Source organism: Myodes glareolus, chromosome 10, assembly GCF_982192425.1.
Source record: "Myodes glareolus chromosome 10, mMyoGla1.1, whole genome shotgun sequence".
Taxonomy (NCBI): Eukaryota; Metazoa; Chordata; class Mammalia; order Rodentia; family Cricetidae; genus Myodes; species Myodes glareolus.
In genome coordinates, this window is record NC_142035.1 from 15,749,825 (window position 1) to 15,772,065 (window position 22,241).

The 22,241-nt window shown below is 49.5% G+C and overlaps 1 protein-coding gene across 1 annotated transcript in view; it reads left to right on the forward strand.

The window, feature by feature from the left end:
• The first annotated feature begins 4,448 nt into the window (after positions 1 to 4,448).
• Positions 4,449 to 22,241, forward strand: part of Jph2 (junctophilin 2) — a 65,191-nt gene continuing 47,398 nt past the window's right edge. Inside the window, exon 1 of the mRNA XM_087911043.1 lies at positions 4,449 to 5,556. Coding sequence (XP_087767169.1) covers positions 5,178 to 5,556 — 379 coding nt within the window. The 5' untranslated portion in view covers positions 4,449 to 5,177. The remainder of the gene's footprint in view (positions 5,557 to 22,241) is intronic.

Genomic DNA, 22,241 nt, shown 5'->3' on the forward strand with positions numbered 1-22,241 from the left:
AGTGGGATTTCTATTGCATTTCAGACCTAGAAGTGTTTGGGATAAAGTAGCGTTGGACCTGAAGGAATCACGGTGAGCCATAATGGGCAGCCGAGGAAGAGTACTCAACAGACAGAACTACTAGAATCTATAGGTTGCTCGAGCAAGTGAGATCAGAGCTGGGGGGGTCAATTTGTGGACCAGTAGTTTGAAAAGCTTTGGCTCCTGGTGAGTGAGGTAGCCATTTGGTGGGTGTGTAAAGGAAAGAGACATGAAGAGACAAGTTTGAAGACAGGGTCTCACACTCTGGGCCTAGTGGCCTAGGCTTACTCCCGCTTTCAGCCTTCAAGTTTTGGGGTTACAGACTTGCAGCATGGGGACCCAAATGCTGGCTACTGAGTGGATGATTGGGAGGGAGGTTTGTAGTTTCTGGCGACTGGACAGCTGAGTGCAGGAGAATGTTCTGGATTTTATACGTACAGTAGAGAGACCTAATTCAAGGATGTGAGGAGAGGAATTAGGAATATTCTGGCAGCTTTTAAGAAGTTAAGAGCTGGCACAGATTTGAAGGGGGTACTGGGAATTTGGTTTTGTTCTTGTCTTAGATATGTAGAGCAGTTGAGCGGTTGCTTGCATAATTACAGAAAGCAGGAGGAGGGGCACAGCTGGAAAGGCAAATTTAGTAGCTACCAGGATATGGATTCTTTTAAATGATGCTAAAATAAGATCTTAGAAGAAATTAGGGGGAGTTTGTGTGGATGCTGTACTTTCTGCCCTTTTGGGGGGCCTGAAACGGCTAGAAAGACCTAATTAAAATAAACAATTTACTTTAAAAAGAAAAAAAAGATTTTTGCTGGGCAGTGGTGGCACACACCCTTAATCCTAGCACTGGGGAGGCAGCGATAGGTGAATCTCTTAAGTTTGAGGCCAGCCTGGTCGTTCTAGGATAACCGGAGCTAAACAAAGAAACCCTGTCTTGAAAAACAAAACACAATCAAAAGGTTTTTGAAGTCATGAAAACAGAACATTTAGGCAGTGAGTATATCAGAGGAGCAGGCAGGATGCCTCGGGGCAAAGTTCCTTGCCACGGAGGCTAAAGTCCTAAGTCCTTGGGACCCATAGGGTAGAAGGAGAGAATCAACTCCTGAAAGTTATCCTCTGGCCTCCACATGCACTGTGCCGTATACATGTGTACACACACACACACCACACACACACACACAAAGAAACAGATGCAACTTAAAAATTGACAAAAGTGGGCTCAGGGATTTAACTAAGTGGTAAAGCACACGTGTGAGTGTACAGACATACATACAGTCAAGTAAGGGCAAGACACAGTACTAGACAATTGTAGTCTGCGACTATGGAGGCTGAGGCAGGAGGATAGTTTGAACCCAGAATTTCGAGGGAAACATTGTGAAACCTTGTCTCAAAAAAGAAAAGTTCTGGGACTTCCAAGGAACAATGGTCAGGAACCGGGCAGGAGCCTGTTGAGGCAGTGGGCTAACCAAAAGGAGGAGTGAGTACTCCAGGTCAGCTGAGAAAGCCGCTGTGACAAGGGAGGTCTCAGTTGCACACATGTAAAGAAACAGGAGCACCTCTGCAGGCATGGGCGGGCCAGTGTGGGACGTGAACATAACAAGTATTTATATAGTAGAACAAAGATAAGCCTTGCTTTGCACAGGGGTCTGGGAGGAGCCAGACTGGGGAGGGGTGCTGACCCAGCCGCTATGCCAAAAGGCTCCAGGGAAGAAGGTGGGCCTTCTCAGGCTTTCCGAAGTTCAGAGGTCCTGCCTCTTCTCAGGTTCCCTCGCCAGGGGCTCCCTTGGAGGCAGCCCAATGCGGAGAAGGAAGATGAGGAAGGGTGTGACTGACTGCCTCTGACAACACAGAGCCAGGCAGTGGTGGAAATCTTGGGAAGACAGATTTTTTTCCCCAAAAAATGTTTTTTATGTGTGAATATTTTGCCTGCATGTATGTCTGTATACCACATACATGCAGTGCCCAAAAGGTCAGATCCTCTGGAACTGGAGTCATAGGGATTGTTGTAAGCTAGGTGGGAGCTAGGACTTGAAACCATGTCTTTTGTAAGAGCAGTGATTGCTTTGAACTGAGCCATCTCTCCAACCCCATACTGCTTTAAATAATATTATAATACACACATAGCCACAAGAGGGCGTGATTTCTCAAAATTCACAGGATTAATTTTTTTTTTTTTATTATGTGTGTTGGGGGAAACCACAGCTTGCCTGAAAGCTCAACCACGGCTGAGTGCCAATAATGCCACTGCCAAATCCTGCAATCTGAATTTTGTTTTTACAAAATCAAAGTATTCCTTTACTAGTCATATGGTCAATCAATGGCAAAGCCACAGGGTGATACTGAAGGAATGGAGAGCGTGCTTCAAAGTCAGGGTATTTAATATTTAGGCTGCAGGCGATTCTTCTGGAAGGGATCTATCACAGGGAGCTACTGGGATGAGCAGGAATAAATGTGTATGGATGGAACCCCTCCTGGAATACACCTAACCGTAGATCATCATTACAGTGACTGACGGACACTTAGAGGCACCCACCACGCTTCTTTCCATTTGAATGCTCATTCCTCTTTCAGTGACTGCCAAGCTTGAAAGAATTTGGGAAAGAAATGGGAAAAGTGTTCTGAGTGGGAAATTGCCTGGGCAGGCTGAAGGGCTACCTGGACAGGGTGCCAGGCACCTGGCTGATATGACAGTTTGTGGGGACACTAAAGGGACTCTGTAAGGTCGGTGGCCATGCACATAATCATGAGAACCAGCAATTAGCAGGAACCGAGTCACAAGAACTGGTTATCAGTAGAGAGGAAGGCAGAGAACACGGTCTGCCCAGAGAACACTGCAGGGAATGTCTGCAGTGACGTTCAGTGGCCAAAACCATCATGGGACTTGGAAATACGTCAGATAGACGTGGTTGAAGTCAGGCAACAGTCTGATGCTCTCTTGGGCCTCAGGTGTTTTTTTAATTTCTGACCTTCCTCCGTTCCAGCCATACTACGAACACACACACATGCACACACATACACATACCCAACTTCAAATTCTTTCTTGGTGGTGTTTACCCTTCCCAGACTTATTCCTGCTCACCAGGACCCAGCTAGGGCTTGCCGTGTCTTCCTTGTCTTGTACATTTACTTCTTACCGGCGGTTGGTGGGAACCTGGGTAATGGAAACCCATCCAAGCCCTTTGCTCCTGCCTCAAGAGCCTTATGAAGCCTAGCCCTTTAGGATACTGGAGCAAAAGCAAATTTGGGAAGGGGGATACTGCAAAAATAATGATCTCGGGTGCTTCTAAGTGAATCTCATTCCACCACAGCCCACATCCTGTGTCAAGAGATCAGAGGGGAGGGCAGTTTCCTCTCTGCTCGTGGAAGTGTGTGTGTTTTTCAGTGAGATGGGAAAGGGCTGGACTGACTGACTGATACACACACCCCTTCCCGTGTGTGTGTGTGTGTGTGTGTGTGTGTGTGTGCGTGTGTGTGTGTGTGTGTGTGTGTGTGTGTGTGTGTGTAGAGGCTAAAGGTCAATTTTGGGTATTATTCCTTAGGGTCACCCCCAATTTTTAAAAAGTGTTTCTCAGTAGCCTGGAGCTAATCAATTAAGCTAGATTGTCCAGCTAGTGAGCCCCAGGGACCTGCCAGTCTCCACCTCCCCAGTTCTGGGATTACAGGCTTGTGTCACCACTATTTTTCTCTCCTCCCCTACCCTCTCCTCCCCTCCCCTCCCATCTCCCCTCCCCTCCCATCTCCCCTCCCATCTCCCCTCCCCTCCCATCTCCCCTCCCCTCCCATCTCCCCTCCCCTCCCATCTCCCCTCCCCTTCCCTCCCCTCCCATCTCCCCTCTCCTCCCATCTCCCCTTCCCTCCCTTCCCCTCCCCTCCCCCCATCCCCCCTTCCCTCCTCTCCCCTCCTCCCCTCCCTTCCCCTCTTCCCCTCCTCTTCCCTCTCTTTCCCTTCCCTCCATTCTCCTCTCCTTTCCTTTCCTTTCTTTCTCTTTTTAAAAAGTGGGTTCTGGGTATCTGACTCAGGGCCTCACACTTGCATGCAGGCACTTTACCAACTGAGCCATCTCCCCAGCCCCTTTCTACCAGGGTTTTCTCCCCAGGTACCTGGGCTGGGTGTGGGGTCAGGTGGAGGATTTCAGACTGTGGCTAGACTCTCTCCTCTCTGAGTTCTATTCTGCCTTCAAAGGCATATGTGCAACCATTTCCCCCATTCCTTTCTCTTTAGGTCACTGAATTCTTTAATGGGGTTGGCAGTGGCCATGAAGCCCCAGGTCCTGTCATGGCATGCTAAAAGTTGTAGGGCCCCATCTCTGTCACCCCCCCTCTGCTATCTGGCGGACATGAAGTGGTTCGGGATAGGGTAGTCGGCTGGTCTCACGCTCTTCTTCCTGCCTGCGAATCCTGGGAACTCCCAGATGGGACGCAGCTCAGACCCACAAGAAGGCAAACCACCAAGTGGCGCGGCTGTCCCTTAGTTCTCAGATTTCCTGCTCAGTCCTCGGGCCACTGCCTGGGTCTACAGGCCCAGCGGATTGGAAGCCCCCCTCCCTCCGGCTCTGAAGGAGGCTGGGCCAGCCAGGGGGTTATTTTGGGAGCAGCTTCTGAGATCCAATGGCCTTGTTAGGGCAACACTGACCTTTCTATCCTGGGAGGAAGGCAGGGCTGGAGAAGGGGCGGGGCAGCCGGGAGATCTGAGCCGCACGCCCACTCCGGTGGATGAGAAGGGGGCCAGCGGCTGCTTCAGGGTGGGCAGCGGGAATTCAGCCTTGGCTAGGCTGCTAATGCGGGACTTGCCCCGCGTTGAAAAGACAGGACTCGGCTACTCCTTTCTCTGCTCTTCTTAAGGAGGGCACACCGGATTCCATGGAAGCTGGACCTGGGACGCTTTGTGGGAACTTGAAGTCTCTTCTGTCCACTTCCTTTGCGAGTTGCAACCTTGCTGGGATGACTAAGGGGGCCTCCCAACCATGGCATTGACCAGCACCCCCACTGCTGACTTGGCCTTTGGTCTCTTTCAGCCTCTGTGGGCATCTTGCTTGTTCCCCTCTTCTGGAACCCGGTGGTGAGTCTCGGGGCTCAGCCTGAGGGTGCCTGGAGACCATCAGGTACCCCAACGGCCCAAGCTGGAGGACCGGGCCGGTGTCAGGAGTGAGGATGAGATGAGCGGGGGCCGCTTTGACTTTGACGATGGTGGAGCGTACTGTGGGGGCTGGGAGGGGGGAAAGGCACATGGGCACGGACTGTGCACTGGCCCCAAGGGCCAGGGCGAATACTCGGGTTCCTGGAATTTTGGCTTTGAAGTGGCGGGCGTCTACACCTGGCCCAGTGGGAATACCTTTGAGGGATACTGGAGCCAGGGCAAACGACATGGGCTTGGCATAGAGACCAAGGGGCGCTGGCTCTACAAAGGGGAGTGGACGCATGGCTTCAAGGGGCGCTACGGAATCCGGCAGAGCTCAAGCAGTGGTGCCAAGTACGAGGGCACTTGGAACAATGGCCTACAGGACGGCTATGGCACAGAGACCTACGCAGATGGAGGTGAGCCCAGTTGACCCGGTAAAGCTTCAGTGGGGTCCAGAAGGGGCGACGGGAAAAAAATGGGGTAGTTGGCAAAGAAATAGATGGTCTAGGTGATATTTGCTGTGTGGCTTTGGGTAAGCTACTCTGCCTCTCTGTATTTTTGTTGCTGTTTTTGTTTTTTCGAGACAGTGTTTTTCTACATAGCTCTGGCTGCCCTGGAACTCACTTTGTAGACCAGGCTGTCCTCGAAGTCATAGAGATCTGCCTGCCTCTGCCTCCTGAGTGCTGGGATTAAAACCCTGTGCTGCTACAATTGGCTGTATCTATATTCTTATCGGTAAAGATGGGACAATAAAAGGGGTTATTGAGAAGATTGACAGGAATGATTAGTCCAAGGCTGTCAAATAAATATACACTCATCAGACACTTGTCACTTTCTAGGTATGTAAACAGTTAGATTTTAGCTTGTGTTTTAGTGGATCTGGGGACTGGCCTCAACTTTGCTATGAAAATTATGTTCACAGGGTATGTCATAAGAGTGTATATTCATCCATTTCTCTGTCAACCCATCCATCCATCCGTCCATCCATCCATCCATCATTCCATCCACCAACCCACATATCCAACCACCCACCATTAATTTACCCATCCATCCACCCAACTATCCGCCAACTCTTCTACCCATCCATCCACTCATCCATCGACCAATGCACACATCTAACCATCTACCATCCATTCACCCATCTATTCATCCACACATCTAACCACCCACACTATCCATTCACCTATTCATCCATCAATTCAACCAGCAGCTATTAACCTGTCCATCTACCCATCCATCCATCCATCCATCCATCCATCCATCCATCCATCCATCCATCTATTCATCCTACTCACCAATTTACCCATCAACTCATCCATCCATTCAACCAGCAGCTCTTTACCCATCCATCCATCCATCCATCCATCCATCCATCCATCCATCCATCCATCCACCCACCCATTCCATGCATCCATCCACTCACCCACCCACCCATTCACCCACCCATCCATCCATCCATCCATCCATCCATCCATCCATCCACCCACCCCACCCATCCATCCATCCACTCACCCACCCATCCATCCACCCACCCACCCCACCCACCCATCCATTTACTCACCCACCCACCCACCCATCCATCCACCCATCCATCCATCCATCCATCCACCCACCCACCCATCACCCACATGCATGTTTCAGTGGGACTTCCTATTTGTCAGTTGTTACACAAATGATTAGGTACAAAGAGGACCAGGACACAGACTCTTCCTTCAAAGATAGGCAGGCAGACAGGCAAGCACTACACACAAACATGTCAAAGGGTGGCGGTAGAAAATAGTGGCGAGGGGAAGACTTTTCAGGACACCCTTCCTGAGCTAGATTTTGGTGGCAGATCTGTGATCTTGGGAGTAGGAGTTGGGGATTGTGCCATAGAGAGGGAACTTAAAGAGGCTCGGGGGGCATAATGGTTAAAAGAAATATAGAAGAGTTCTCTGAGGCGAAAGAGCACTGGAAAATGGCAGTGCAGATACTTTACTTCACCTGCAGTGAGGACATGTCGCTTACCCAAGACTTAGTTACAATGGAACACTCACGACATTGGTATTCAGAATCTGGGCAGTAAACAGACAGCACCAGCTTCTACCCTCAGGCGAAGATGCAAGTTCAGGGCTCGGCAGACCCTCTGTAAGCAACAGCAGCTGTTTTAACACACTCCCCAGGAAAACCTGAAGCATGTTAGGGGTTTCAGTGCTTTACTGGTACCATGTTATAGTCTGGCTACTTGGAAGACTGAGGCAGGAGGGTCACTGTCTAACAGCCTGACGACATAGTGAGACCCTGACAAGAAAGGAAGGGGGGGAGGGGGGGAGAAAGGGGGAAAGCAAGGAAGAGAAGGAATCAGGGATGAGCGAATTATAGAGATCACTTGGCCTGCTTTGTGTATATTGTGAAATGAGACTGTTTTACATCAATAATCATGTGAAGAATAACTAAAGAAAAATGTTTCATAACACACCAATAGTAGATGAAAGCCTCCATAAGGCACCTTCATCTTTGCCCACTATTGGCTCATAAAACAGTTACCTGTTTACTCTCAGAAAACAATTATTGACTCCTGAAATCTTTTATGTTGAGACAGAATTTTACTTTGTAGCTCAGTCTGGCTTTGAATTTGTAATCCTCCTGCCTTAGCCCCTGGAGAGCTGGGATAGTAGATATGCACCCCCATGCCCTGTGGCTCCTCTGGTTGGGGTACTTCCACGACACTTCCCTGCTGTGTGGTGTGACACAAAGCTGTGACTCTTTAGAAAACAATTATACTTGGCACGAGAAACCACTTGAGAGTATTGTAGTTACAATTTATTCCTCTTCTTTGAGACAGATATGGGAAAAGGGCCTTCTGAGTGTGGAGCAGGGAAGGAGGGCCGAGCGATAGCGGAGCCCTGGGTGAGTTTGCGCAAGCTGAGACACGTTGAGAGCATCTTGAGGGGCAGGATAGGTCCATGCCTGGGTGAGGAGCAGCCTTCAACTCTGTCCCTCCAGCTTCATAGAACAGTTCTGTAAACCTGATGGAACTGGATTAAATCGAGGACAAATTCTGGTGACTTTGAGTCATTCACCAAGCTTCCAACTCAGTGCAGTTCAACTCAGCAGACATTTCTGTTGGGCATGGTTCTAGGCATCAGATGAATGGCAGAGAGCAAGTGTCAGTTTTCCCAGCCATGAAATTGACACAGTCATTGCGTGCGTGTGTCTAGAGTGTCTGTCATCTGTGCACAAAGGTGCACAGCAGGTATGTGCCCAAATATCCCTTCCTATGGCTCTTCTCTCTTTCCAGCAGCTTGGAGTTCTGGATGTGGTTCACAGGGACACACATTGCTGGGCTGAGGTGAGCACAGGATATAGTGGGCTGACCTGCCAACATGTCTAAAAGGAGGAAGCCTATTCATTTCTGCAGTCAACGGCACCAGCCACCTGCCATGGTGTCACACCTAGTGCTAGGGACTGGGACAGGGAGCAGACAAGATTCTCCAGAAGGCCCTGCTTAGTGGAGACAGGAGAAAACCAGGGAAACCACACACACACACACACACACACACACACACACACACACACACTTTCTCAAGTTTACCAATAGAGAAGGAAGAGGGTGGTTGCATGAAGTTGCCTCAGCTGCAGGTGGGAGAGAACTAGCGAGGAGAGCTTTTCAAGCAGAGAGTGGAGATGCCAAGGCTGAGGTGGGACCAGACTCAGCATGGCTGAAGAACAAGGAGGCTGAGGCAGGCGTGCAAGTTGGAATTGCGGACATAGGCTAGGTGGCCCGGGTTTATGGGTCCTGAGTTTGAACCGAAGTGTGTCCTGGAGTTCTTGAAGTCGGATGGACTGAAGGCCAGCCGCACTGCTTTGTCCAGCCTTCTCCTTCCCAGGGAGATGGCCCCACATCCAGGAACCCAGGAAATCTTTTGGGTTCTCTCTCCCAAGCCACATGCAAGGCGTAACCCTCCAAATTTAGATGTGGCTGCTGCTTCGGAAAATGTCTTTAATCAACCTGTCATCAGTCCCATGAGGGTTTGCTAAGGACTTGCCCCTTGCCCTCTCTTGGGTGGCACCATGAGGAATGTGGACAAATAAAATGAGGAGCAGGTGGGGGCAAGACAAATGCCAGGTGTGACCCTGCCCCAGTGGATGATTTCCGGGCCTCAGTTTTCTCATCCATGAATGAGTCACTCCTAATCTCTCATATGATTTAAAACTATTATCATTACATTTACTTGGTGGGGGGTAGTTAGGCATATGTGACCACCACAGCATGTGTGGAGGTCAGAGGACAACTTGTGGGAGTTGGTTTTCTCTCTCTGTGGTGAAGGACCTGGAGACTGAATTCACATTATCCGGTTCAGAGGCCTTTACCCACTGAGCCAGCGAGGCTGCCCCCTCATCTGCGTCCCATGGGGAAAATGACAGAATCCGGTACATGTTAGCTGCGTTGTTACTACTAAGATTGTCAGTTCATCCAATAGGCATATATTGTATTTTGCAAAGCAAGCACTACACATTACTGGGAAGTGTAGAAAGGACAGAGTGATCGAGCCAGGAATGTGACAGGAGCCGCTTGTCACAGGAGTCAGTGCTAGGCAGGGCCAGGAGAGGGACTAGAGCCCGAGGCTGAGGCTTGAGCATTCGGGAGGACTTTCCGGAGTAAGTGGTCAGCTAAGCCCCGTTGCAGGTTCCTGAGCGAGCTGGACCACTCTTGGTTGAAAGGACAGAGGCCACAAATGCAGGAGGCCCGAAAGTCGCTCTTCAGTCTCCACAGAGAATTGAAGCTTGCATCTTGTCCGGGATATTGAGAAGCTGCCTTGCTTTGCAGTTACTGGCGGCTAAACCAATGCAGACATGAACTTTCCAGACTGGGGGTGACGGTCTGTTTGTTTGTTGGTAGACAGATCGATTTAGTCGGTCAGGAGCTCCACTTTTCGGGTTGAAAGAATGGTAAGTATAGAACAGAAATGATTGGAGTCTTTCCCAGAGAACAAGAATAAGCATCATTTCCTGGGAAAAAGTTTAGTTAAGGCTATATATGTATACATGCATGTGCATAAATATAATGCACAGGCACACATTTGTATCCCTGTGTGCCTTTAAAACATCCGTGTTTGTTTGTGTCTTGTGGTAAGAGTGTTTGTTACTGAGTGTCATGGTTTCAAAGGTTGAAAGTCACTATTCTAAAGCAAGTTGCCCAGCACCTTCTTTGAAGGCCCTGCCATTCCCACCTCCACCCAGCCGCCCTCTCTCCCAAGCCTTGCTTTGATGGAAGGTTAAGTTCTTCAGCTCTGGCATGGGAAGGACTGGGGGTGGGGAAGGCCCCTGGACTGGAGCCTCTTGGTGCCCTCCCCCTGCTATAGCCCTCATTCCTTCCCTGGCCATATAAAGCAAAGCTAAAAATAGCTGCTGATTTAAAGCCCATGCACATACCCCAGTCCTGGAGAAGTAACTCACTGCCTGACTGCCAGGCTGCTCCCACCAGGAGACCCACAGACTCTGTGAAGGACCCTTTGGGACCCTGGCTCTCCCTTTTCTTTTCCTCCTCTTCCTCCTTCTTTTCTTCCTCCTCCTCCTTCTCTTCTTCCTCCTCCTCATCTTTATCCTCTTCTTCCTCCTTCTCTCCTTTCTCCATCCCTTCCCTGTCTCTGCTTTGGAGACAGTCTCACTCTGAAGTTCTCCATCTCTCAAGTGCTGATTACAGATGAAAGCCACCCACTGGGCTGTGAGCCTTGCTTTCTGAAACTCTTGACCCCCAGGGCCACTGCCTGGCCTTAGAGGTCCGTAAACACCCTGCACAGAGAAGGTGTGTGCACATTCAAGTGGACAACCTGTACTTTCCCCGGGAGAGGTTTTCTCAGATAATTATCGGATTCAGAAAGTAATCTCATGCACAAATAAACTCAGGGATCAAAGTGTGCAGCAGAGCCAGGAACATGTCTGTAATGCCAGACTCAGGAGGAAGAGGCAGGAGGATCAGGATTTCAGGTTATCCTTGGCTATATAGCTAGTTAGAGGCCAGCGTGGGCTACATGAGGCCCTATCTCAAACAAGTAAACAAAGTATACAGTGGAAAGACGTGGCCCAAGGTTCATTGTTTTCCATAAAACCGAAAATAATATTAGTGAGCAATTTTTCAGTGCTTGCTATGTGCTAGATCCTGTCCTGGGCACTAGACATGGCCGTGTTACATTATGGGAAGTATTGTTATTACTGCATTTTGAAAATGAGGAAACTGAGATAGGTCCAAGTCCTCTGGCTAATGAGAAGTAGAGGTGAGGCTTAGTCATAACAAGTGAGAACGAGACATTCTGGCCAGTGTGATAAAGTGGGTAAAGGTGCTTTCTTCCAAGTCCACTGGCCTGGCTTTGATCCTCTGAACTCACGTGGTGGGAGGAGAGAACTGACTCCGCAGGCTGTCCTCTGCCCTCCATGTGCATGCTGTGGCGTGCACATAAAATAAATAATTGAAACACGATTTATTTCAAAGAATGAAGTGTCATTGTAAAGCATTTTGTTTGTTTGTTTGCTATTTTTTGAATCAGGGCTTCTCTGTGTAGCCCTGGCTGTCCTGGAACTTGTTCCGTCGACCAGGCTGGCCTCGAACTCTCAGAGATCCACCTGACTCTGCCTTCCGAGTGCTGGGATTAAAGGCCTGCGCCACCACTGCTGGACATTAAAAAGCATTTTAATAGATGATAGACAACGACACAGAAATAGACAGGACCAGTGACACTGACTCAGGGGCCCCAAGCAAACTCTGTGTTACCCACTTTCGTGTCTTGGTGGCTACAGTAGCTAGTAGAAGTAGCTTAAGGGAGAAGCGCTTTACTCTGGTACACGGTTTCAGAGGGGTTCAGTCCATCATGGCAGGGAAGGTGTGACCAAGTTCACACTGGTGGGAACATGTGGCTGAAAGCCTGCTCTCCACACCACAGACCAGGAAGTGGCGGGAAAGAGCTTCAGCACCCTCTGGCTTTCTCCTTGCTTCTTTTATCCCCAAAGCTCCCAGTCTACGGGAAGTTGCCATCTACATTCAGGGTGGACATCCCCCATTCAGTTAACTCTCTGGAAATGCTCTGAGTGACACACACCCAGAGATGAGCCTCAGTCTTGTGGGGGATTCTAAACTTAGTCAAAACATTAGTGAGGCTTAACCATCCTCAGCTCCTTCAAAATTTTTTGTCTGTTTTTCTATGTACGTGGATAGTATGTGTGTACATGTTTGTATGCGCACTTACGGAGGTCATAGATGATGGTGAGTATCTTCCTCTGTCACTGTCCATCTTGCTTTTTTGAGACAGTCTGTATCTGAACTCAGAGCTCCCGCTTCAGCAAGACCAGCTATGGTTGCAGGCGTGTGCCCCCACACCTGGCTTTTTGGAGCTGAAGATCCCGATTCAGGATCTTGTGCTTACACAGCAAGTATCTTAGCAATTTAAGCATCTTCCTAGACCTCTTCAGAATCACCCACAGCTCTCCAAATGCTTGCAGCAGAACTTTCAGTTAGGTTCCCTGTGCCCCTGCAAGGTCAAATGCTTGTGACGCTCACCGTGACCGTAGGAATGATGGCAGGCTCCCCACATCACTGTGTACCAAGCTCTATGCTAAGGGCCTTATGTGCATCAGTTAGGGATTAAGGCATCTTGTTAGCCTGTGCCTTTGGAACTGCTAGGATTACAGCACCGCAGTCAGATTCGTGTTTGCACTGCTGTTCTTTACCTGTGGACATCGACCAAAATGGAGAAGGGAAACCCACACTCTTTATCATTCATTCTGCTTTCTCTGCGGCACGTGGCGGCTTTCTTATTTTACCTTGTTGGGGGGCATTTGGCGATGCTCTGCCTTATGTAAAGCTCTCAGATGGTTTGTCATGTGTTCTTATTATTATTATTATTATTATTATTACCACACTCTGAAAAGATAAGGCTGCCGCATATATCTTTGACAGCTGAAGCCTGAGCCCAAGCTGCTGCACTCAGCACCCAGTTTGCTCTTGTTTATTTCATTTCTCTTGCTCGGAGTTAGTGACTTAAACTCATTTAGTCCAATGGATTCTGCACATGCAGGCTCAATGGATCTGCTGGAGCAGAGGACTGAGCAGGACGAGAGGTCACGTTTTCTGAGCCCGAAGCACGTGCTCTCACGAGTTAAGCTTCTTTGTTTATTCATTTCTGCCCCAAAGGAGTATTCCTCCCTGTTATTTGTCTATATTCCTGACAATGCTAACCTGCTTTTGCTATGGTAGCTTTATAACAAGGCTTTTTAAAAAACTCTTTCTTTTAAGGTAGAGTCTCACCATGTAGCCCCAGCTGTCTGGGAAGTCAATATGTAGCCCGGGCTATTAGCGTCCCAAAGGCAGTGGTCACAGGTGTGTGCCGCTGTACGTAGCCTATGGCGAGCCTCCGAATTACAGGAAATCTTCCAACCTTCCTAGCCAATATTCAGCTGTTGCAGGTCATTCATTCATTCATTACAAAATCAGCCTTTGTTTCTTAAAACAAAAGGCAGCTGGGTTTCAACTGGCAATGTGTTAGATTTACCGGTCAGCTGGAATCAACAGACGTTCTGGTAACATGGATTTTTCTAATCCATGGCCATGGTCTATATCCCCATGTTTCAGTGTCCACGGTTTTGGGAAATGTTATGCCCATACATTCATCTTATAAAGGCATCATTGAGTTCTTTTTAATTTACTGAGGTGAGGGACACACACATGCCACCATGTATGTGTAAGGTATAAGTCAGAGTCAGTTCCCTCCTCCACCATGTAGGCCTCAAGGACTGAATGTGGCTTGTCAGACTTTATGGAAGTTCCGGAAGCTGCTGAGCTCTCTTGCTGGCCCTGTATTTCTTCTCTTTCTTTTTTTTTGGGGGGGGGGACTGTAAATGGCACCTTAAATTTTAGTTTTTCTAATCATTCGATACTAGTTTATGGAAAGATAATTATTTTCTTTTTTCTTTTTAGAAAGATTTTATTTTGTTAATCAGGTATAGGTACACACCTATACCACAATGTCAGTTTGTGGGCCTGGGCAAGAGCGCAGGTTCCTGAAGACGCCAGAGGCATTGGAGCCTTTAAAACTGGAGTTACAGACGGTTGTGAGCTGCCAGACGTGGGTGTTGGGGACTGAACTCTGGTCCTCTGGAACAACCTGTGCTCTTACCTGCTGAGCTAGCTCTCCAGCGCTGATGTCATTATGTCATGTTGACCTTGAATCCTCTGACCTTGCTCAACAAATCTCTCTTTTTGCCCTTCAGATTTACAAGCAGGGCCTTTAATTTGAAAAATCTCTTGATTGCTATTGAAAACAAAGTGCAAGGATTCTAAGAGACTCTGATGGAGACCTGCGGTGCTTAGGCTCTCGGGGGCAGGGGCTTAGTGAATCTAGATGGCTGTTTGGACTCCAGCGAGGCCACTTGCTAACAGTGTGGAGATCAAGCAACCTCTCTGAGCTCCTGTTTCTCTTTTCCCACCACGAGTGTTAGCATTTCTCTGCACATACGGCTGAGCCAATGAAACGAGATGATAAATGTCGGACCCTTAGTGTAACGCCCAGCTCACAGGAAAATGCTGGAACATAGCCTTTCCTTCTTGTGGTGCCCTCCATTCCCCCAGAGTGAATTAACTCGCTTAGCTTCCATCATAGCTCTTGCCTTTGGGACACTGTTTTTGAACATGAGAACCAGCCTCTGCCTTTGGAAGACTTAATAAGCTAAGATGGTGACGGCTCAGTTCTGCCCTGTGACCTGCCAGGGTAGACGGGGCCCTAACCAGGTGTGACTCCATTTCAAATGTAGAATCAGCATAATTTAACCTCGTCTCAAGAGTCTCATGTCACAGTTCACAGCCAGGGATCAGTGTGACAGTGGGCTAAGTTGCTGTCTGAGCAGCTTCGTATGAACTGGGTATGATCTGGGTCCTCCGGGCAGGGTGAGCCCCCTCAAAGAGATGAGAAAGCGGACGCAATCTTTCCTCTCAGTGCCTTTCTTCCGTGACTCATGTATCCGACTGGCCGAGCCTCAGCAGATGTGCCCTGTCCAAGGCAGGCCTTGGGGATTCGCTCGGCTTGCTGACTTCCAGGGGTTGCTAATTCTGTGCCCCCAGCAGCTGTTCCCCAGCCCAGCTCCGCTCTGCCGCACCCTTGTAAGGAATGTCCAGTCTCATTTTCTGAGGACTCCTGCTGAGTGTGGGGTGAGGGGGGCAGGATGCTTCCTATCATAGGCCAGAGGGCTGTGTTTGTTCCTTCCTATCTCCCCTCTAACCAGGGTCACAGGGTAGGAAGGCAGTGAAATCTGTTCTCTTTCCCTTCTGTGTAACTTCTATTTCCTACATAAGGGACATTTGCTGAGGGCTGAGAGCCCAGGTGTGGGTGGGGGAACAATTCACAAAGCCATCCAGGGGCATTAGCACCTCCTAGGCTCTCCCTATCAGCAGTGATGAGCGTCTAGGACCTGAGGGAGCCTGAACCCATGCTAACTGACCACTGGGGGAGACACATGAGTGGACCGAGGGACAGGTCTGAGGTGTATGCAGTCACAGGTCGCGCTGTTTGGAAGGCGCTGCGTTCCTGCTGTTGGATTTCAGTTAAGGTGGAATCCTTCCTGACCCTTCTTCACCAACCAACTATGTGTAACTTCCCTCAGTGGCAGGGCAGACGAACAGGGCAGCCCCTTGATGGGACATTTATAGAAGGACATGGTGTCCCTGTAATGTTCCTGACAGAAAAGCAATGATGAGGGGGCATTTTGTGCAGGGTCATGTAGGTCATTGAAAGAACTCGGCTTTTGCTCTTAGAAAAATGCAGACAATGAAAGTGACAGGCTCGGTTTAGTGGCTGGGATTCCACTGTCAGCATCATAAGAATAAGAAAACAGATGTTGGGGACTGGAGAAATGGCTCAGCGGTTAAGAGCACTGACTGCTCTTCCAGAGGACCTGGGTTCAATTCCTAGTACCCACATGGGAGCTCACAACTGTCTGAAAATCCAGTTCCAGGGGATCTGACACCTTCACATCAATGCACATAAAATAAAGTTAAATAAATCAGAAAAAAATTAAAAAAAAGAAAACAGATGTTTTCCCTTATTCTGTTTTCCGTATTTATTTTGTGTGGGTGTGCACGCACTGCGGTGCATGTGTGGAGGTCTGAGGACAGATCGTCGGGGTCACTTCTCTCCTGCTGAGTGGGGCCCAGCGACTGGACTCAGGACATCAGTCTTGGCAGGAAGCAGCTTTACCCACAAGCTGTCTTGCAGCCTCCCAAAGCTGAAGAGCGACAGGATTTGATTTGGTTTCGTGGGATGTCTTTAGGAGAAGGCCACCTGGGGCCAGGGCAGTGTTGGGCCCATTAGTGTGTTTAATGCGGTCAGAATGTCATGGTACAGGTGAGCAGGCTTGGATGACCATCGCTGAGGTGGTGAGATGTGGCGCTGTGAGGGGGGACAGGCAGGGTTTTTGAGGATACAGCATCTAGGGGGAATGAGAGAGGCAGAGATGATGTTCCAGGGTTTGTGTGAGCTATGGAGAAACAGCCATGAGTGGGGTGAGGGTCAGGGTGGAGGTCTGGCACATGGGCGAGAGATGCCTGTCTCTGAACCCAGAGCCTCTCCCGTGTCCACCCCCCACCCGCCACGTACCCAGCCTTCTCTAGTCTACAGTCTTCAGTGTTGCTGGCAGCCCTCAATGTGTCGAGCTGACCCAGGCTTGGCCCAGGGGCTTCCACCCAGACCACGGGTCCTGTGCTGTCAGCACCCAGCCGGTGTTGCCCAGTTAATCCCCGGCTTCTTGTGCGAGCTATGGGGTGTCATCAGGGGCAGCAGCCCTGCTTGTGGGAGTGGCAGAGCTCTGGAGGCTGAGGAGACTTGGCATCTGTGACTGCAACCTGACCCTGCTCCTGGGAGTTGTCACAAAAGCTGCCAGCTCTTCTACTCTGGGCCGTCTGTTGGTGATCCCAGGAAACCAGAGACTGTGGAGCTTTGATGGATGGTGGCATTTGGAAACCAAGGAAGGGACTGCGGTGCCAGCCTTGCAAGTGAGGCAGAGAGCAAGGCCTCAGGACTGTTCTGGGGGAAACATTCACACTGACCAGATGCTCAGCTCAGCAAGGGGCGATTGAATGGAATGCACGAGCCGTGGACACAGAATACAGAGATCAGTATCGACCACGTACACTCACACGGGAAGGAAACAAAGGCATGATGCTAAGAGTGCTGAAGCCATCGGCCAGCGTTCATTGTGTGCCTACCCTGCTCTGTCCATTCTTAGGGACACGAGCTGTGGCCGAGTGGTGAACTGTGAACTCTGCTCCACCTCTCATGGGCAAACAAATGGCTAGGAAAGACCTGTGTTGCTACAGCTATCTCTCTTGGGGAGATCCTGTCCATATTACTTATTTGCTTGGGTATTTTGCAGTGAGTGTATGGGCTCCCTCTGTAACACACAGAAGGTGTGTCTGTGTAGACATGGTAAGATATAGGAGAGAGGCTGCTTGTTGGTTCCCAAGCACCCGGCTAGTTTAGACCCAAAATAATCACACAGAAACTGTATTAATTAAATCACTGCTTGTCCCATTAGCTCTAGCTTTTTATTGGCTAACTTTTATATTCATTTAACCAATTTCTATTAATCTGTGTATCGCCGTGTGACTACGACTTACCAGATAAAGTTCCCAATGTCTATCTCCAGCGACTCTGTGACTTCTCCCTGACTCTGCCCTTCTTTCTCCCAGCATTCTGTCCAGTTTCCCCCGCCTAGCTCTGTTCCCCTATAGCTCTGCTATAGGCCCAAAGCAGCTCCTTTATTCATTAATGGTAATCACAGCATACAAAGGAAAATCCCCCATCAGTAAGACATCTCCAAGGTGCAAAATTAGTTACTTTTCTCTCACCATGGCAAAACACCTGATAGAAGAAACTTAACAGACAGAACCTCACAGTTTGAGAGGGAATAGCCCATCGTGGTGGAGATGGCACGGCAGCTGGAGTGGCTTGGCTGGTGGCAGTGGGAGTTTGCCAGGTGCAAGTGGCTTGTTCACATCTTGGTAAATCAAGGAAGCAGGGGTTGCAGAAGCAATGCCTATCTCAAGCAACCGACATCCACTGGCTGAGTCCCCAAACCTAAGACAGCACTGCCAGCTGGGGGCTGGAAGGCTTGGGATGGGGCAAGTGGTCAAGAGGGACACTGAGATAAACTGATAGGGGGAAAGGAAGGAGCTTATTAGAAACGGTATTAATGCTACGGACAGACAGACAACAGCCTGGCAGGGACCTCTGAGCATCAGAGACAGAGAGCTCTGAAGGGAGGAAGTCCAGGCACACATGGCAGAAATGGGAGTCTCTCATCCTTTTGTGAGATGCCTAACAACAAGTCCAACACCCAGACTCTCTGATTCCCAGGCAGGAGGCAGGGAAGGGGATAAGGAACAGCTTGTGTGACCACCAACACCCTCTTTGATGTGAGTAGCTCACTTCTCTGGTGAGAGTCACTGATATCAGGAAGTCTGTTCCCTAGGGACCAACAGACACTGTCTCAGCAAGGTGTATGTCTGTAACCTCAAGAGGCGAGGGAAGGGTTACTTCAGGTGCTGTGGCTGAACCACACCTGGATTCTAACACTGCATTATTGTAGGGACCAGGTGTTCAAACCTGTAGATCTGCAGGGCAGGGGCATCTGAGATTTAAACCTAACACATTTCCCAGAATCTAGACTCAGGGTCCCAAACGTCCCCTCCTTGTTTCCTCCTGTTCTGTGTCACCCAGTTTTCTAAAGACAACAGGACAGGAGAGAGCTAAGCTGGAAATCTGTTTTTCTAGTCTTGGCTGAGCTACTGCCTGACTGTGTGGCCTTTGACACGTTGCTCATTGTTAGAGCCTTTTTGAGATCATCCCTCTGCAAGGAGAACTTACATATTTGTTTGGTTTTTGAAACAGGGTTTTTCTGTGTAACCCTGCCTGTCCTGGAACTCATTCTGTAGACCACACTGGCCTCGAACGCAGAGATCTCCTGCCTCTGCCTCCCGAGTGCTGGGATTAAAGGTGTGCACCACCATGCCCAGTGGCCACACTTATCCTTAAAGGCAGATTGATTCCATACAACACTAACTTACCAGTGATGTACAGATGTGGCAAGGGACACAGTCAGGCCCTGTTAGTATCAGCATCATGGCTGATGAACAATGCCAGTGATGGGCATGGGATGGGACAGAGGTGGCCAGGTAGATTGTATCCTTAGTCAAGATGACCGACTCCCCAAATTTCGCTCCAGTCAGGACTTTCAGAGACTTTTATGTCCACCAGGTTGTCTGTAGCTGTGTGGGTGGCAATGTTTGCAGAAACCATGCACCCAAGATCGCATATTAAATATGGGCACCGAGCCAGCTTTTACTGGCTTGGGAGAGCCCCTGGGCATGGTTTTAGGAAATTTTCAAAGTAACTGTTCCACCCTGGGTAGCTTGACCAGCCACGGAGGGAGTATTTACACCTTAGCAACTGACAAATGGCTCAAATCAAAGTGTGTTTGCTTTTCCTAAAGAGTTGGCTCACAAGCAAATCAAAGTCAGCGCCCTTGTCACCCAGAGTTAGGGTCACCAGCCCTCTTGACTTGCTTGGAACTGTCTTGGTGTTAGCAGGGCGTGTCACCTCTGAGGGATCCTTCTGTCTCAGTCATTTTCTCTCTCAATTACTTTTCTCATTGCTATGATAAAATACCCAGGAGACAACCTAAGGATGGAAGGTTTGCTTTGGCTCATGGTCTCAGAGGGTTCCACCATCATCGTGGACAAGGCACAGTGGAGTTCAGAGTGGCAGAGACTCCTAACTTCTCAGTGGGTCGTGAAGCAGAGAGTAGGAACTAGGGAGCCTGGTGTAAGCCGCAAGCCCTGAACCTAGTGACATGCTTCTGCCGGCTGGGCTTGACTCACATCCTAATGGCTCCCCGCTCCCCAACAGCCCTACACTGGGGACCAAATGCCCAAAACACAAGCCTTCAGGGGGACACTATAGATTCAAATTGTGTATTTTCTGTGGAGTAAGGGCAGTCCACATTTGTTGAGAGGTGAAATCTCTACAGTGACCATTATAAGACTCTCAGGAGCCCTGAGAAGGTCTATCACTGTCTTAATAAGGAATTCAGAGTTTCATCTAAGGCCACTTGGCCTTCAATCCACTTGGCAGTGTCTGCTGTGTGTTTTCTATATGTAGTCATTATGCTGTGTGCTGAGCATGTATGTGGGCATGCACATGTGGCCTTGCTAGTAAGAACATGGGTTCTAAGTAGATCTGAGTTCAACCGTGGCTGTGTTCAAGAGCAAAAAGCAACCTAAAAGGAAAGTGGAAGGACATGGGGGTTTAGTGACTGGAGAAAGGTCCTCAGAAAATGGAACGTGTGCGGACATCAGAAGGAAGAGGAGCTATCCAGACAAGGGACCCATGCTGTGCCTGGCAGAAGGAACAGCGAGAGCAGAGACCCAGTGCTGGGAATGGAGCACAAGCTTTCCTATGTGAGACCACGGGAAGGCAGAAAACCCGAGCTGGCCTCCATCTCTTCCTGGGTTCTCTCTGTCCTTCCTGGCTCTGGCTCATCTTTACAGTTAATCCTTTCTGGGCCAGCATTTCTGAGCAAAGACTCTGACCTGCCAAAAAGCTGGCCTTTGCAGGGTAGGGGTAGCTCAGTGCTAGAGCATGCGACTAGCAACACATGACCTGGGTTCCATCCCCAGCACAGGGGGCACAAAGATCTAGTGTTCAAGGGACGCTTCCTGCCCTCCAGCCCCTACAGAGTACTCCCTGGGTGCCATCTCTGCCAGCTGCCTCCTACACGCCTCCTCTAGCCTTCAGTCAACTGCCTTCCACTCTATAGCTAGACTTTGGGTCTCACCTCCCCCCTGGACCACTGCTGTGTGTGTGTGTGTGTGTGTGTGCCTGTGTCTGTGTATGTGTGTGTGAGTGACCAGTTGAATCCCAGGCCAGAAGGTTCTGATCCATCCCTGACACTGGAGTCCACACTCTCATGGACAGAGACAATGTCTATTTCGGTCACCGCTGGATCTCTGGTATCTGGAATAATGAGTTCATGGCCCTGTACAAATACTCAGGGGCAGTCAGTAAAGCAAGTCTCATCACTTCTGCTTCACAGAGGGACAGAAATGGGCTCTGCAGGCTTAAGTAACTAAGGTGGGTTTCAGAACCTCTTAACATGAGGCTCAGGCTGGAAATCATACTATTCCAAACTATGTGAGAAGAGCAACGGCAGGGAGAGGGCGATGAGCAGGCTCGGTCTGCCTGGGAGAGAGACATGCACCACGGTTATGGCCATGACCATATTTCCCAGGTCGCCCATTATTCCCAGGATTCGTACTGCTGAATCTAGAGCTAATATAGAGTTGCTTATAGTGCCTCTTTCTTCCTGGTTTGAGAAAAAAGTGGAATGTGGATCCTGTTTCTAGGCCAGCCTAACAGCGTGGTCACGAAAACAGAGTTGGATATCAGCTGCTTGCCAGTGGCCTCTTTGGACCTGGGAACTATGCAGGATGCTGGGTCCGTAGTGGGAATGATCTCGACGCTGTTCCTTTCTGTCTGGAAGCTGGAGCCCTACAGGGGAGGAAGGGCTTACAGGGAACCAATCACCATGTTTATTTCCCGGCACTGGGGGAGAACCTTAAGAAGGCGATGAGGGTGTCTTGGGTGACATTTGAGGAAGGGGCTCCAGAACTCTCCCTGGATGATTTCACATGTAAGTTCAAGTTTGAAATATCAAAGATGGATTTGGGAGAGGGAGGAGAAGAGAGGGCCAAGAAAGAACAAATGGCTGTAACCTCAGCAATTTGGAGGCTGAGGCAGGAGAATTGCCAGGAGTTTGAAGCTAGTCTGGGCTGTATAGTGAGCTCCAAGACTGCTTAGGCAATAGTGCAAGAGCCTGTCTCAAAAAACAAAAGAAGGCTGGAGAGTTGGCGGTTAAGTGCACTGGCTGCTTTTCCAGAGGACCAGTGTTTGATTCTTAGTACCCACGTGGTGGCTCACAGTCCTCTGTAATTCCAGCCCCAGGGGGTTTGATGCCCTCTTCTGGCCTCTGTTGGCACAGCATGCACATGGCGCACAGCATACATGCAGGCAATAAAACT